General features: G+C 41.9%; 3 protein-coding genes and 1 non-coding gene across 6 annotated transcripts in view; 1 reads left to right on the top strand and 3 right to left on the bottom strand.

The window, feature by feature from the left end:
- Positions 1-4,741, top strand: part of PRSS12 (serine protease 12) — a 33,308-nt gene extending 28,567 nt beyond the window's left edge. The window contains exons 12-13 of the mRNA XM_030272032.4: positions 271-551; positions 2,177-4,741. Of these exons, the coding sequence (XP_030127892.4) occupies positions 271-551; positions 2,177-2,484 (589 nt within the window). The 3' untranslated portion in view covers positions 2,485-4,741. The remainder of the gene's footprint in view (positions 1-270; positions 552-2,176) is intronic.
- METTL14 (methyltransferase 14, N6-adenosine-methyltransferase non-catalytic subunit) overlaps positions 1-8,089 on the bottom strand; it is a 61,874-nt gene extending 53,785 nt beyond the window's left edge. Inside the window, exons 1-2 of the mRNA XM_072928813.1 lie at positions 7,825-8,089; positions 7,324-7,414 (exon numbers count right to left, since the gene is read on the bottom strand). The gene's annotated coding sequence lies outside the window, so the exon portion shown is untranslated. The remainder of the gene's footprint in view (positions 1-7,323; positions 7,415-7,824) is intronic.
- On the bottom strand, positions 7,559-7,689 carry LOC115495184 (small nucleolar RNA SNORA24). The gene has a single exon (XR_003960299.2). It is a non-coding gene; the product is annotated as a small nucleolar RNA SNORA24 (small nucleolar RNA).
- Positions 8,090-10,006: 1,917 nt separating the features above from the next.
- The window catches only part of LOC100229648 (N-deacetylase and N-sulfotransferase 3), a 51,254-nt gene continuing 46,276 nt past the window's right edge, over positions 10,007-14,984 (bottom strand). For all 3 annotated transcript variants that reach the window (XM_072928810.1, XM_072928812.1, XM_072928811.1), the window contains 2 exons: positions 14,739-14,841; positions 10,007-13,567 (listed from right to left, as the gene is read on the bottom strand). In XM_072928810.1, coding sequence (XP_072784911.1) covers positions 13,448-13,567; positions 14,739-14,841 — 223 coding nt within the window. In that variant the 3' untranslated portion in view covers positions 10,007-13,447. The remainder of the gene's footprint in view (positions 13,568-14,738; positions 14,842-14,984) is intronic.

Raw genomic sequence — 14,984 nt, forward strand, 5'->3', positions numbered from 1 at the left:
AGTCATGGCAAATGGCCCTAAGAAAATTGCCTGTGAAAATATTCAAAAAGAGCATGGCACAACCTGAAACCTCAGAAGAAGGTTTTTACATTCTTTAGGATACACTGAAATGTCAGCGTAAACATTTGAGAAAGCATTTTTGCTCTTTAAAAAAATCTTTTGCTAATATTAGTTATGTGAACAATAAAGTAAGTGATGAACACTCCTGTTAGCATGCTCAGGATGTGACTTTGCCTGAGCCAGTCCTGTTTGTTTTCACCTCCATCTCAGGTATGGCAACAACACTCGCAACTACGTAGTGCGGGTTGGAGACTATCACACGCTGGTGCTGGAGGAGTACGAGGAGGAAATCGGAGTCCAGGAGATTGTGGTGCACAAGGACTACAGGCCTGACAGCAGCGATTACGACATCGCCTTGGTGAGGCTGCAGGGGCCTGAGGAACAGTGTGCAAGGTTCAGCACCCACGTTCTACCTGCCTGCTTGCCACTGAGGAGGGAGCGACCACAGAGAACTGCTCCCAACTGTTTCATCACTGGATGGGGTGACACAGGTAAAATCATTTCCATGCACCAATCAGATTATCTGAGGCTGCTTTAAAAAATCCTCAAATAATTAAAATAAGAAAATGCTCAAAATGAAAGTATTTTAATCTTTTTTAGCATAGGCGAATATTTTTTCTCCTGATCCTTAACCAGGAATCACAGTATTTTTTTTTTTACTGATTATAATTTGTATTTGTATCCAAGCAGTGATTAACCATGCCACTCTAAATCACAGACCCTGTCAGTAAAGTGGCCTCATTAAGAACGACAAGCAGAAAGAAAAAGCTTATTTGTTGCCAGGCACACCCTGCACAGCAGCTTATCACCCCCTGCTTCAGTACATAACTAACAGCTCTAATGCATTTAAGGTTTCAAAGGTAAGGACCATGAATATTTTAATTTTAAAAAGGTTATTTAAATTACAATACTTCAATAGAAAAATTGATAGAAAATATGACACAATAGAATTTCAAGTAACATTTTAGTGTTCCTCGTTACCACTAACATTTTAAACGAGCTTTGATTTAAATAACAGAACATCTTGCCAAAATTTACAAGAGCCTCAACACAATCTGCACTCCGGGCTTCTACTTGCTTTTTTGGTCAGTACAAGATTCTTTCTCTTCAAAGGTCTTTGTCCTTTAAATGTTTCACAAATTAATAACCATGTTTTACTTTTATGCTTTTGTGGTGCTGCATACAGTGCAAGACAGCAACCACACTTGAGTCTTTGTTCCAGTGACTCACTAACTGCCAAGGAGACAAGGCATGGCCAAGTATCTGCCCCTCCTCTTTACATGCACTAATCTGTGCACACAGATGTCAGGGTCACCGTACTACAATAAATGAGAGAGATGTGTTTTTGCTAAAAACAATTGTTAATTCATTACTAGCTCTAGCCATTTTACATAATTCACTGAAAGACCTGCCATACTGTTAGCTTAGGACATCTATTTCAGGAAACATTAACCACTGCCGTAATAGGCTTCAATTTATGGTAAGAAATGACATCATTGCAGTACCTCAGCTGACATTTCACACTTACTATATAAATCATAATTGCTTCACAAGTTATAAAATTTTACTTTAAAAAAGGCAAAACCAACACTGCCTGTCATCTCCCATGCTGAAAGAGGTGTAAGCTATGGAAAAAAAGTAGAAAGCTCAATTTGAATGCTCTACTTGGAAGCCACCAGAAGATGCAGCACCAGTTCAGGCTGAGCTACACTAGATTTGAACTGGCGACACAGAAATAAAGGATTTCTACTGCTTTACTCTCAGCTGCTCAAGACTCCCAAAAATTACTTCCACATAGAGATATTAAAGTCTATGTTCTTCTGTAGAAGACACAAAGTGCTTGGAATAAACCAAACTCCAGCCTTGGAAAGATCCAAGAGAACACATGCAGAAAACCTACTTTTTTTAAAAAGCATCTACATTTTACATTTACAATATCTACTGTATTTTAGTATTATATTTAATGCAGAGGTTTTTTTTCAATAATCATGCTTCCATTAATTTTATGTAATGACAAAGCAGTGTACAGACCCGAGAGCAAAATTTGGATTAAATCATATCTATGTTTCCAAGACTGACCATTGTAATGAGACAATAATTTGGATCGCCTTTTTAGGACGGTCTTATTCAAGAACACTGCAACAGGCTGCCATCCCCTTACTTCCCAAGAGGGTGTGTGAAGAACGCTACAAAAGAAGATTCACAGGAAGAATGCTCTGTGCTGGAAACGTGCAGGAACAGAAACGAGTTGACAGCTGTCAAGGAGACAGCGGTGGACCACTGATGTGTGAACGCCCAGGGGAAAGCTGGGTTGTGTACGGGGTGACCTCCTGGGGCTACGGCTGTGGGGTCAAAGATTCCCCAGGTGTCTACACAAAAGTATCAGCTTTCATACCCTGGATTAAAAGTTTGACCAAACTATGAATGCCCATAATGAAAACCAAACTTTGAGGCAGGACAACTTGAACAGCACATGCAGTGCATAGCTGGGGCCCACAGTCGGTGGAAACAGATATTTTCCCGATTCATGTGTTTTTGTTTTCATTAAATCCAAGCTGTATACACTCAAGTCTTCCAGTTAGGGATTAATCCTCCCTGTTCCAGAAGCTCAAATATTGCATGAAAAAATTACCATGTATCTAAGGGGAAAAGTGATAGCCAGCTAGAGTAATACTGGAGCCAGACAGCTGGAGACTTTGTCCACAAGACTGTAGCTCCATGCTATTTATGCTCCAAGCTTCTCTACAATTACAGATCTCAATTAATCTTTAGTCTAGTTTATTTAATCTATTATTCCCATGATTTTACACTCAGCCCCGTAAATCTGACTCATGTCTCAGTAGCTTCTGAGACCATTAGTAGCCTTATTCTTGATAAGTAACTCTGAGTGTGATTAAACGCAGGAAGAAAAACAATGGTCAATAATCACATCCCCAGCTACCGGGCTAAATGTCCTCACAGGTTAGTGAGCCTGAAGTACATTCCCAAGAAAAACAGCCAGTTTAGTGACAGTTTCCCCACAAACATCCTGCACAGCTGCAAGAGCAACCACTTATTTACTTCACTGAAGTAGCTTTAGTCCTATTTCTGAAATTCGCGATTTTGAGTATATACAACATTTTGGAGATTATTCACTTTTTCTATTTACCACTAGCTGTCAGTACAGTGTCAGACAACAAATATCCCTATCCTTGCATTGCTGGGCTTTGCTCAAGCAGTGCAAAGAACTTCCATAAATCCTACCAGACAAAGTTATACATACAATGGAGTTGTTGAGCCAAAACTTGTCTGAAACGGTCTACAAAGTCTTAAACTATGTTTTCTATAAAGTAATATTTAGATAACTGTCTCCTGTTAGTTGCAACACTGGTTCAGACTGATCTCACAGGAAAGCTGTTTTCAATTATTTCTAAAGCACTGACCCATCTTGATTTCATCCATTTACATTTCCAAATACTGTTCCCCATGCTATGGAATCCCTAACTTTTTATAAAAATGCACTGATAACCAACTTGCTGTCCTCTGAGGAAGGGCCACCACACTGACCTAGAACACAGCATCTAGTCACTACCTTAGTGTAACACTGAAAGGCATCAGTCGGGAAACCACCTGTGAACTGACTCACTGGGGAAGGAGCCACGACAGCTCAGCTCTACAATCCCCATGGGTCTATGTATCACAGTAACAACCATGCTCATAAAAACACAACTGAAAGCTGTGGGCCATGAAACAAGTGTGACAAGTGTGGCAGATGAGTGACACCACGTAGTGATTGTGCAAACTGTGACCACCAGTGACTGTTTCCCAGTTTCCTATCCCCCAAACTGGCTAGGATTGTGTTGTGTGGTGTTTTGTGAAAAAGTGGGGTGCTTGCATTCACGCTGTAAATGGCAATCATTCATTTTTGTATTGTTGTGTGTCTCTCTGGTGTTACAAATATCCAATACTACTCGCTTGCATATGAAGTGGCAATGACATTGCCGAAGCCCATGTGATTGAACATTTTGCCCTTAACAACTCCAACCTCAAATTTTAAGTTTTCAATGGTCAGGACTAATTATTAACTGGTGCTAAACTAGTACATGAGGTGCTTTAATATTTTTCAGTTCTCTGTAATTCCACAGTATTTGAAATAGTGTAAAATATTTTAAACATCGTAAATCACTGCATTGTGACCACCTACTGTTAGATCAATGCAAAACACTGTGCTAGTCAACTTCAAAGCCATTACATTTTTACTTCTATATAGCCCTTAATTACAAGGGAAGTCAGTCTGTCAAAAAGTATCTGCATGTAACATCTGAGTTTTGCTGTACAAGACCTATTGAGACCTGTGGTGACGTAGGCTACATAGTGCAATATATGCGTTATATATAGGGGAAATAATCATCCTTTAGTAGTTGCATCACAGAAACAAAATACTTTGAGGGAGAGGGAGAACTAAGCCTGCATACTAAGTGTAGTAAATGTTTAGATTTAGTACAGTACTTTTATTATTTTTGCCCTTTTAATAGAATGCTTTATTAGATTTTAAAATGTTGCACTACTGTTTCCATGCTGAGCATGCCTTTTCAGTTTCTAACATAAAATGAAATTGCCTCCATCTTATGTCATTGTTATTTTTGTTCAGTGAGCCTGATGGTCTACACGTATACAATAAAAACTGCCACAATGACTACAATTTCTGTACGTTAATTAAAACCACAGATGTTCAAGCAGCTGCTGCAGAACATCAGCTGGGCAAACCTCACATGGGCTGTACCTGAGGAAGGGGGTTCTTGAAATCATTAAAGCATATAAACTTAGAGCTATTTTCTCTGAGAGGAAGGTTTGTCTTATAGCCAGTGCTTTAACTCAAACCAGTTACATTGTCAGAAGTTCATCCTACACTTATAAAGCTGTTTAGTAGCTGTTAATTGTGGCACAAACCACGAGAACATATGGCACTTGTTACCAGGTAAGATGACCATCAAGAAACATCATTTCTCCAGGTTCCCCAGCACTGTAACAATTTACAGTTACAGTCCTCCTAAACACCCCAAGTTTTTGTTTATTTGCCAGAGAATATACAATACAGAGACATCACAGCAACTGACACACAAAGCCTCCTTAATGTGTATCTTATCTCAACCCTAAGAAACTTCCCAAAATAAAAGGGCCAGCCTGCCTGGCATTTGCCTATTTAAGATAAGCAAGTAACTGCCCTTACAGAATACACGTGGCTCCTACAGAGGTCCAATGGTTCTGGGGAAAAGGGAATTCACAGTAAACACTGATTGTTGGCTAGCAGGCTTGGCAGCCACCACCTCGGAATGCAGAGCAGTAAGCCGTGATAGGGTTCTTTAAAGAAGAGAGTAATCACACACCACCAGTTAAACAGGTGTGCTATCACTTGTTACAGCACCACACAAAACACATCCAACTGTACTTTCGCTTGGGCAGAAAAAGTATACGCTTAAAAAAAAAATAAAAAGGAAAGCTTCCTTTGACAGCTCCCTAATCTTCCCACCAAACACAACCACAGAAGTAACTTCCTCAGATCTAGTCCATGCTGTAATGAGAGTCCACAGTTCTGCTCCATTCACTTCAAGCAGGAATCCAGACCTCAGCTGCCAAACTCAGCAGCAACTACAGCACATGCTGATCATCTCAGCTCTGGCTTCACAGATTTTGTTTCCCAGTCCTTTCAAACCCTCCCTTTCCCTCTAACTTTTCAGTTTTCAACTATATGCAAAAATATACTATTATTTGAAAGATATTGTGTAACAGATTGTGCCAGCACAACTGGTGTTCACTAAAACAGTACATTTACTTTAAAGTATTTTGTCTGAGTATGCAATGATTCACCATCTACCAGATCTCTATCTATTTTCTTAAGTATGGATTCCTCAGCAACTGCAAAAATCAACTCTATTTGAAGCTGTCATTTCTGCCCTGCAGCACTTACCTCTGATTCATGCCCCACCACTTCTGGAGTGGTTCCCAGACGTGCATCAGCCACCTGAAACCACTAATTCTGCCCAAAAGGTGTGTCCCCAGAACAGGCAGATTAGTAAGCAATCCTGACAAACGTGTAGGTCTAGTCTTAGTTACCAGCAGTTTTTCAAGAAAGGAACCACACTTGCAGCCAGTCATGTATCTTTATTGACTTATTCATACATTCGAACGCTTTACATTCACACAGACACCAAAATTACAGCTGGAGTTTCCACTTCCATTTTCCAGACTTCAAAAACTCACCTGCAGTTTCTGCAGCACAGGTACACTCATTGCAACAACCTTTGTAGCACTTTGAGAGCAGAGGAGCTATCCCTGAAGGTGCAACACAGCCACTCAACTACCAACATCAGTACTGTAATAGCTTAAAGCTTAGTGACAGCCCAAAGAGAGGAGCAGCACATGATGGGATCCTAACTCTATTTGCTGTATAGAAGCACTCAAGGCTAATTTTAGGCCCAGTACGCTGGGTTCCAGCCCCTCTGAATGAAGATCAGATGGACTGCAGAAGCTCTCATTGAAGCTCCAAATTTTAACTCTGTCTAAAAATCGAGGTAAAGACCTAGCCAAAAATTACTTTTTACTAGATCTGCTTCACATCTTACTGCTCCCAAAGCAGCTTCACATCTTACTGCTCCCAAAAGGTATCAACTCCAGATGATGAAACACGTCCACCCTACCCTAACCAAAAGTTAACAGGTTTAGACACAGCTACTCCTAGAATTCACATGTGGAATTTAGCCCCGTCTTCTTTCAAGAGGGTTTTTCCCCTGTAAAAACAAGTTTGAGGCAGTTTAATATTGCTACTGGACACAAACAAACAGTAATCATCATCAACAGTAGGATTCTCTCCCAGAAGCTGTATAGCTGCTCTGAATCAAAGCTGTTGATATTAACTTCCAATCTCCCTTGTTCTTACAGCTGCAGATTTCTCTTAGTACTCAGACACTTATGAAAAAAGACACTCCTCTTGCTCAGGATATCCCTGAGAAATCTACACACTTAGATGCTTCTAATTCGGCAAGCAAAGTACTGGCAGTGTTATTTTTTATGCTAGGAATAGTGGATTATGTTTTGTAGTGTCTCTACATCCAAACCAAATTCTTCCTAGTCACATTAATGCATTTTTCTGTCCCGAAAACACACAAAAATGAAGCATGCCTTAAAACAAAACACGCAACACCTTGATTTCAAAGGACAAGTCACAGCAGAATAATCACTAAACATAAATTATCAAATCGGTAATATTCCTGCCCCAAATCTCACCTCTGAAGAGCTTATTAGGCGCAACCAGACACATACTTTTTTGGGAAGAGGATCTTTAACTACAGTCTCCATGCTTTCGGCTTCTGTACTCCTGCGGAATTAAAAAAGAATAAAAAAGTTTAAAAACTGGGCTGCAATAGCGTACTGGAGGGGGAAAAAGGGGAGAAACCTGAAAAACCAATCAACAAAAAAACACTCAAAAAAGGGGGAGACGGCTAACCCCACGGCAGAATCGGTTTGTTACTTGCCACAGTCAACGACTCATACCCACAAGAGGGTAAAAGTTTTGCCAATTAGCAAGGCCCTGCTCTTCCATGTCTAGGAAGGGAGTGAGCCACAGACGGCAGCTCCCATGGAGTCATGGATCTCCGCTTCCCCCACCGCCACGTGGCGGCCGCCATTTTCCCTTCCTCTCTCCCTCCCTCATGTGGGCCCCGGCCCCGCGCGGCCGGCTCCCACCCGTCCTCCCTGTAACGCAGCCCACGCCTCCATGGAACCTACCTTCTATCGGTCACGCTCAGCTCTTCTACCGCTGTGGAGGAGAAGGCGCCGGATCCGCGAGCAGCACCAGCAGCAGCACCACCGCCGCCGGCCCTTCACCTTCACCCTCCCCGTTCCGCTCCGCTCCCCGCGCGCCCCCCTCAGCGCCAACGGCCGCGCCGCGCGCCCCCCTCAGCGCCAACGGCCGCGCCGCGCGCCCCCCTCAGCGCCAACGGCCGCGCCGCGCGCCCCCCTCAGCGCCAACGGCCGCGCCGCGCGCCCCCCTCAGCGCCAACGGCCGCGCCGCGCGCCCCCCTCAGCGCCAACGGCCGCGCCGCGCGCCCCCCTCAGCGCCAACGGCCGCGCCGCGCGCCCCCCTCAGCGCCAACGGCCGCGCCGCGCGCCCCCCTCAGCGCCAACGGCCGCGCCGCGCGCCCCCCTCAGCGCCAACGGCCGCGCCGCGCGCCCCCCTCAGCGCCAACGGCCGCGCCGCGCGCCCCCCTCAGCGCCAACGGCCGCGCCGCGCGCCCCCCTCAGCGCCAACGGCCGCGCCGCGCGCCCCCCTCAGCGCCAACGGCCGCGCCGCGCGCCCGCCCGCGCGGAGCCCCATCCGCACGCGCCCCGGCCGCACGCGCCGGCGGCGGGCTCCGGGCACGGCCGGGCCCCGCGCCGGGGGCGGGGCCTCGGGGGCCGGGGGCGGGGCCACGGAGCGCATGCGCACTGAGCTCGTCAGAGGTTGTGAAAGATGTGCTAGACAAATGAAGTCATCCTTCCAGGTGAACACAGATGATTTTCCTTTTCCAGTCCATGTAAGCAACTGCATGCTGGACAAATGTCCACACTTCAGTTTGGAGTTATAACAGCACAGAAAAGAATATTCCTGTTGGGAGACACCTACAAGGATCATCAGTCCAAATGCCCACGGCCGATCAGAAGTTAAAGCCTGTTGTTAAAGGCATTTTCCAAATTATTTCTAAACATTGACAGGCCTGGAACATCAATTACCTCTGCAGGGAGACTGTTCCAGTGTCTGAACACCTTTTCATACAGAAATGCTTCCTAATGACAAGTCTAAATCTCCCCTAATTACTGTAACTTTCATGCCACAGCAGCTTAATGTACTATTATTAGTCATCCTCAGTCCAGGGAAGACTCAAGCTCCAAGTCTCTTTTTCAGATGATCATGAATTCCTCCTCCACTCAGGTTTCCCTGGCCCTTGGTTTCAGGTGTTGATCAATTTCCTGCTCCTGGGGTTTGTCCATTGCTGACTGTTGTGCTTTCTCCATCCCTGTTACCCGGAGAGACCAAAAAAAAAAAAACCCAACCAAAAAAACCAACCAACCAACCAACCAACCAACCAACCAACCAACCAACCAACCAACCAACCAATCAACCAAAAAAAAACCCCAACCAAAAACCCTAAAAAACAACATTGTCTTTTGCCTTTGAGCTCTAGGAATTGGTGGACTGGAGGAACTGAAAAGAAACATTATATGAAAGTAGATAAATCAAAGACAGAGGCCAAGAAGCTATTATTATTATTTGTACCAAGGATCTCTACCCTTTTCTTATTACCTGGTACTACTTTACTGTTTTTTAAGAGTTTATAGAGATGGATATTATACAAGAAGCTTCGACTTCTTAATTTTAAATTGCATCATTTCTCTGTAATGAATGCAATATTTTGTTAATGTAGGTTTCCTATCTCCCACACTCCTAAGCAGCTTTTACCCAGCTAGATAAGTACGATTTTGTATTCTGTTCTGAATTTGTTGATAACAGTGAATTTTCCTTTGGACATTCATACCATCTTTAGAGATTTCTCCAAAGCAAGCTTTTCTCATGTCTGTGTAGGCTGATGCATTGGCACAACTATTAAACCCTCAAGGCAAATGATTTGAATAAATTTTCCTTGTTATCTTAAAAATAGGAAACTCTGGAGATATTTCTCCAGCGCATTAGCAAGCGCTGGCACAAGAAATAAAAAGTAAGCAGGAAGCAAAAGCAGTAAAACAAGCAGCTGCATAAAGCAGCAATATTCACTCACAGCAAGAGTAAGCAGTATTTTTCATTTCTGAAAACATTTCATGCTGCTCCTGTGCTGCTGGACTGTGTTGTAGCTCAGCATCAAGCTGCAATGGCTGCTAACCAACCTGGAAAAGGACAACTTCTGTGAACATCAAAGTCACTTCCACACAGCACTATATTTTATTATCAGAGTTTATTGTTGCACTTCAAATACCATGCCACTATCAGAATAATATCTATTTTTTATTAAAAAAAAACTCTGAGAAAAATGTTTCCAGCAATTTTCATTCAATGTGAATGACAAAGAGTATTACATCTATAAACATTGAAATATCTATTTAATTTCTTCCTGAGGAAGTTTCACATTTTTAAGCAATGAAAAAGGATATTCTGTACAAGATAGTCTGCAAATCATCCAAACTCATTCTTTCTGCACAAGTAGAACTGGGAAAATGTCACAGTATTCTCAGGAATGTTAGCTCAAATAATTAGGTAATTTCTCATCAGGCTCTGTGTCTACACCCCCAAATGGTCAATATCTGCTCAGAATCACAATTGTTTTTTAATGGCATTGATGGCCACATAAAGCAATCATATTTATCCGAATGGAGATGAAACTCACAAAATCAAGCAGTTGTTAAAGAAATCGCTTGTGCAGTTATCTACCAGGGGAACAGAAACCATGGCTGTGTTAGCAGCCACAATGAAACATCTGACTTGGACTAGCAAACAGATTTGTTGTAACAAACCTGTTTTTTCAGAGTATTAATACTGACAGAGTACTTCTGGAAATCAAACGCTGACTGCAGGTAAGCTGCGAACAGAAGAGGTTACACTTCAGGTAACGCATGTGGTATGACTTGGTCACTCAGCTGTACTCAGGTGCATCCCCTGACACACACCCAGCTGCTGTCTGCATGCTGTGCTCAGCCTCCTCCTCCTTCACCAAGCTGGCTGCATGTTAAAAGGGCTTTTTAAAGGCTCCTGTTAAATGTAAGAACACATTTCAATAGAATAGTTCTGGAATAAAACCTCCCATGCCTTCATACCATCCTTTTACAAACAACTAATAATCCACCCAAGGCTGAGGCCATGAATGTGGAGGATTTATTGTCCCAGTTCCTCGTGGTGACCACAGATGGGCTGTAAAATTCCCCAGGGGACAATGTGACCAATGTCACTACTCTGTCCTTGACTGCCCACTCATTCTCAATCTATCAGCGCCTTGCTTTCCCAGGGCAAGAAGACAGAGAGGGAATTCTTTAAAACAAAGAATGAACTGGGAATGATGCTGAAGGTCATCACTCCTGCATGTAGGAGGCAATCTGTCTGTGTTCTCACCCTGGAACATCAGGCATTTGACAGTGCCCAAGGTTTTTCCCATTCTCCTTTATTTTATAATGCTGTTTCACTGAAGAAAACAGAGTAACTGAGGCAGCAATGCACAACAGGAGCTTTGTGCAATCCCTGCATTTTTAAAACATTTGAGTGATGTTACACCAGGTTGTATCAAGAGTAAAATCAATCATGACAGGATGAAAACCCCAGGTATTTTCTCCAGTTATTCAATTTAGCTGTAACAAATCTATATGGATCCTTGCGGGATGCACAAGCAGTCCATGGCATGCAGAGTATTTGCTTTTACAGATGTTCAGAATCCAGAGTGTTTCTTTTATCAAATAAGAAGTACTTTAAGATGTCAGCTTTTGAGACAAATCCATATGACTGAATATTTAAAGTGAAATAAAATTCTCATTCTAATAAATAATAGAAATGTTCATCTTAAAAAATGTCTACTCTAGTAGGTCCTCATCCTTAATCATGCATATTCCCTTAGCAAAAATGTGCTGCGTAAAGAATATTGTTATATACAGCAAATCTGTCTAGATTTTTTCTTTACAGGCCTATCAAAACCACATATTACATAGACAAAATCAATAAATAATAAAGATTACCAGTTAGAGGTACAGTGAGGATCTCAACATCTGTTTTCTATTTAGGGAATAACAGACTGGTTTCCATTCTATTACCTTGAAAGTTAAATTGCTTGATTACATAAATGTCGTAAAACAGCACTGAGACATAGGAAGTTTTTCCACCATCTGATGCATGTTTTTAAATATTCACCCTGAAATAAATGATGAAAACATAAGAGAACTCCTGTATAAAGCCTTGCATTTAGTACTGTGGTTCTTTTTGTTTTCACTAACCCTTCATGCCTTTTAGAAACACCCAGAGCCAAAGTTCTGTGAGGAGCATTAAGGCCACACTCAGCTGAAGTTTCCAATGATCTTCCACAACTTCTAAGCACTACTAATTAGACTTTATCTCACATCTAAACTGATGCACTGAGAGATGTATTGTTGAGAACTATCACAAGTATCTGCCTGCAAGGGCGGATATTTGTGTTTTCCCATGATTTGAGTGCAATTTTCTACCATGACTACACACCGTGTTTATTTTTGTCCCCTTTAAAGCTCATTCCTAATATTTAATACCAAACATGTTTAATGTATCTGGAAACAGAACTGGTATTTTCATCTGGAAATCTGCTGATTTTTGCAGCTGATGTCATCTGAAGGCTGCATAAAGATGCTACAGTTTTGATGAGGTTGAGGGGAGAAAAGCATAGATTAAAGGCAAATAAATTAAGGAAAAAATAGTGGTGCAAATTAAGGCAATAAAAGTAAGGATCTGTTGCTGCTTTTTAGAAGTTTTTAATTCATGTCAGTGGAGTCACTCCTGACTCAGAGCAACGTAAGCCCGGAGTGCAGTGTTTGGCTCTGGCCGCTCACAGAACCAGCACTGAAAGCCTCTTCCTTGCACTGCTCCAGTTTGGGTCACAACTGTTTAGGTCTAATACTGCAACTTGCGTGTTTCACACATCCAATCAAATTGCTGCTCAGATAATTCACATCTCAGTCAGTACAAAATCAGACATATTAACTACAAAGGCCCTTCCCGCACTGGAAGGGTTTGTTGTTACTGGATATAATGACAGGTTCTGTTTTGGCTTGTGGTTTTCTTTCTACACCTGTGGATTGCAGATGTTGCTGGGTGCATTTGTTGACATGCACAGCTAAATGATACATGATAACTGTACTGCTCCCCAGTGTTTGCACACACTTTGGGCATTAGCAAGCTGATTCCAAAGGCAGAAATACTCTGGGCATTTTGTGTTACTTTTAATTATCTTATCCTATGCAACACAATAATCAAATCCTAAGGAAAATTGCCAGTGGTCCAACAAAGGGCTACAAAACCTCCATGAGACACGATACTTTAAAACTGATATATAAAAATGTGAATATTTACCATTAAATCGGATAGGTCAAGTATCTCTGATGCTTATACCAGTTGTAAATAACTTCCACGTATGTGCACAGTAGTCCACAACTCCACAGGCCCAGAAATGTTTATGAGAAAGATTTGGCCCACCAGAGCTCTAAGGAACACATGTATTTTTACAATCCACATGCCAGCATATGGAAATAATTTCTATCCTTTACAGTTTTTTGAAGAGGTATATCTTACAAGACCTTCTGGTAGCTGCTGGAAAGCTCAGGTATGACAGCTGAAGTGTGGAAGGAGATTTCAAAAAGCTCTTTTCCAATGCTATCTCACTTTCTGTAGCTCCTGTCTCAGCCACGATGGCAGGGGTTGTCCCAGTTTGTGGAGGAGTTTTGACAGTTCCACATTGTGATCTCTGTAGTAGCTCGAGAGAAAGGCCCTGCACTGATGGATACAAAAGGAGAGGTTTTTATTTAATAAAATGCTGTACTGCAGATGCTGTGAATTCGAGGTTTCAAAGTTGGTTTGGCCTGTGTGAAAACTTTACTTCCTTTATATTTATATTTTTTATGCTATCTACTGCATGCAAAGAGCTGAAGTCTGAAAGATAATTTCAAGGGAAACAAAGGCTGTCCAAAATGAACACCAAAGTCAAAGCAAAATTTTAGTCTTGTAGATTTAGAATCACACTGAAGGTGATGGAGATACTTTTGTGATAGTGTGATTGAAATAATAGCTACTAAAATAGCTTTGTATGTAGACTTCTATCAGCCAGCAACCCCCATTTTGAGAATTATTTAGAGTTGAAAAAGACAAGAGTTTGCACAAACACAGTCTTAACTTATCTCTGACCAAAATCCTTTTCATCCAATGGTTTTGTATCAGTATGACTCTCCTGAGGTCAAGTTATTTATAATTTAAGTACTGTGAGGAATAAGTCCTTGGTACATTAATTCTTACTGCTGTTCAAACTAGGTTTTTATTTGCATTTTAGGTAGGCTAAATGAAATGGCAATGCAAGACAGAATCAACATGAAAGCTACAGCTAGAATAGGAGACTGAAATGCCCTTGGGTAGAGGCTGCAGCATTTAATCTGACTGAAATTTCCCCATTTGTGCATTTGTCTGGGGAAGGTATTTTTAAAATTCATAGAAACAGAACCTAACCTCTCTTAAAACTGGATTATAAGAGTGCCTGCGCTACCTGTCACAGTCTAACTTGTCTCATAGACAAGGGCCCACATAAATACACCTATCTGATCATGACTGAGAAGAAACTTGCACTGTGGAACTTCTGCTGCTTAAGTCCATAAGGTAAAGGGGACAGGACTTCAGGAGCAGCACATTTGGTTTCCTAAGGGGTGCCAAGTTTTAGGATTTGTGGGGGTTTTCACTGTTCTTATTTTTTAATGACTTAATCTTCACATTTGAAATACAGAACTGAATGTCTATGCAGCCCACAGCCATCTTAAACATCTCCTTTGTAGGGAGATGTAACTCCCTACTCCAAATAAGTAACTCCTACTTAATTTTGTCTTCTCTCCCTTCTCATGACTTTGCTTGTGTCATGTCCTGTATGTGCCAACTGAATTCTTGTGCAATGCCAATGGTTTACCTCAGAATCCATAGGGGGGTATTTTCTGCCTTTACTCTTTCCAAGACACTTGGTTTTTCCTTCTTCCAAGAGCTGACACCAGAATCCTTTATGAGAATCGAACCTGAAACAAACATTGTGCAGTGTAAAATTTGTGTGCAACCAAATCTAGGAGTCAGACTCCAAAGGAGTGGGTGTTACATTCCTGACTGATATAACTGAATCTGCTTTTCAGCTAATGCCAAAAATAAAGAAAAATTATTCTAT

Source organism: Taeniopygia guttata, chromosome 4, assembly GCF_048771995.1.
Source record: "Taeniopygia guttata chromosome 4, bTaeGut7.mat, whole genome shotgun sequence".
NCBI classification, from domain to species: Eukaryota; Metazoa; Chordata; class Aves; order Passeriformes; family Estrildidae; genus Taeniopygia; species Taeniopygia guttata.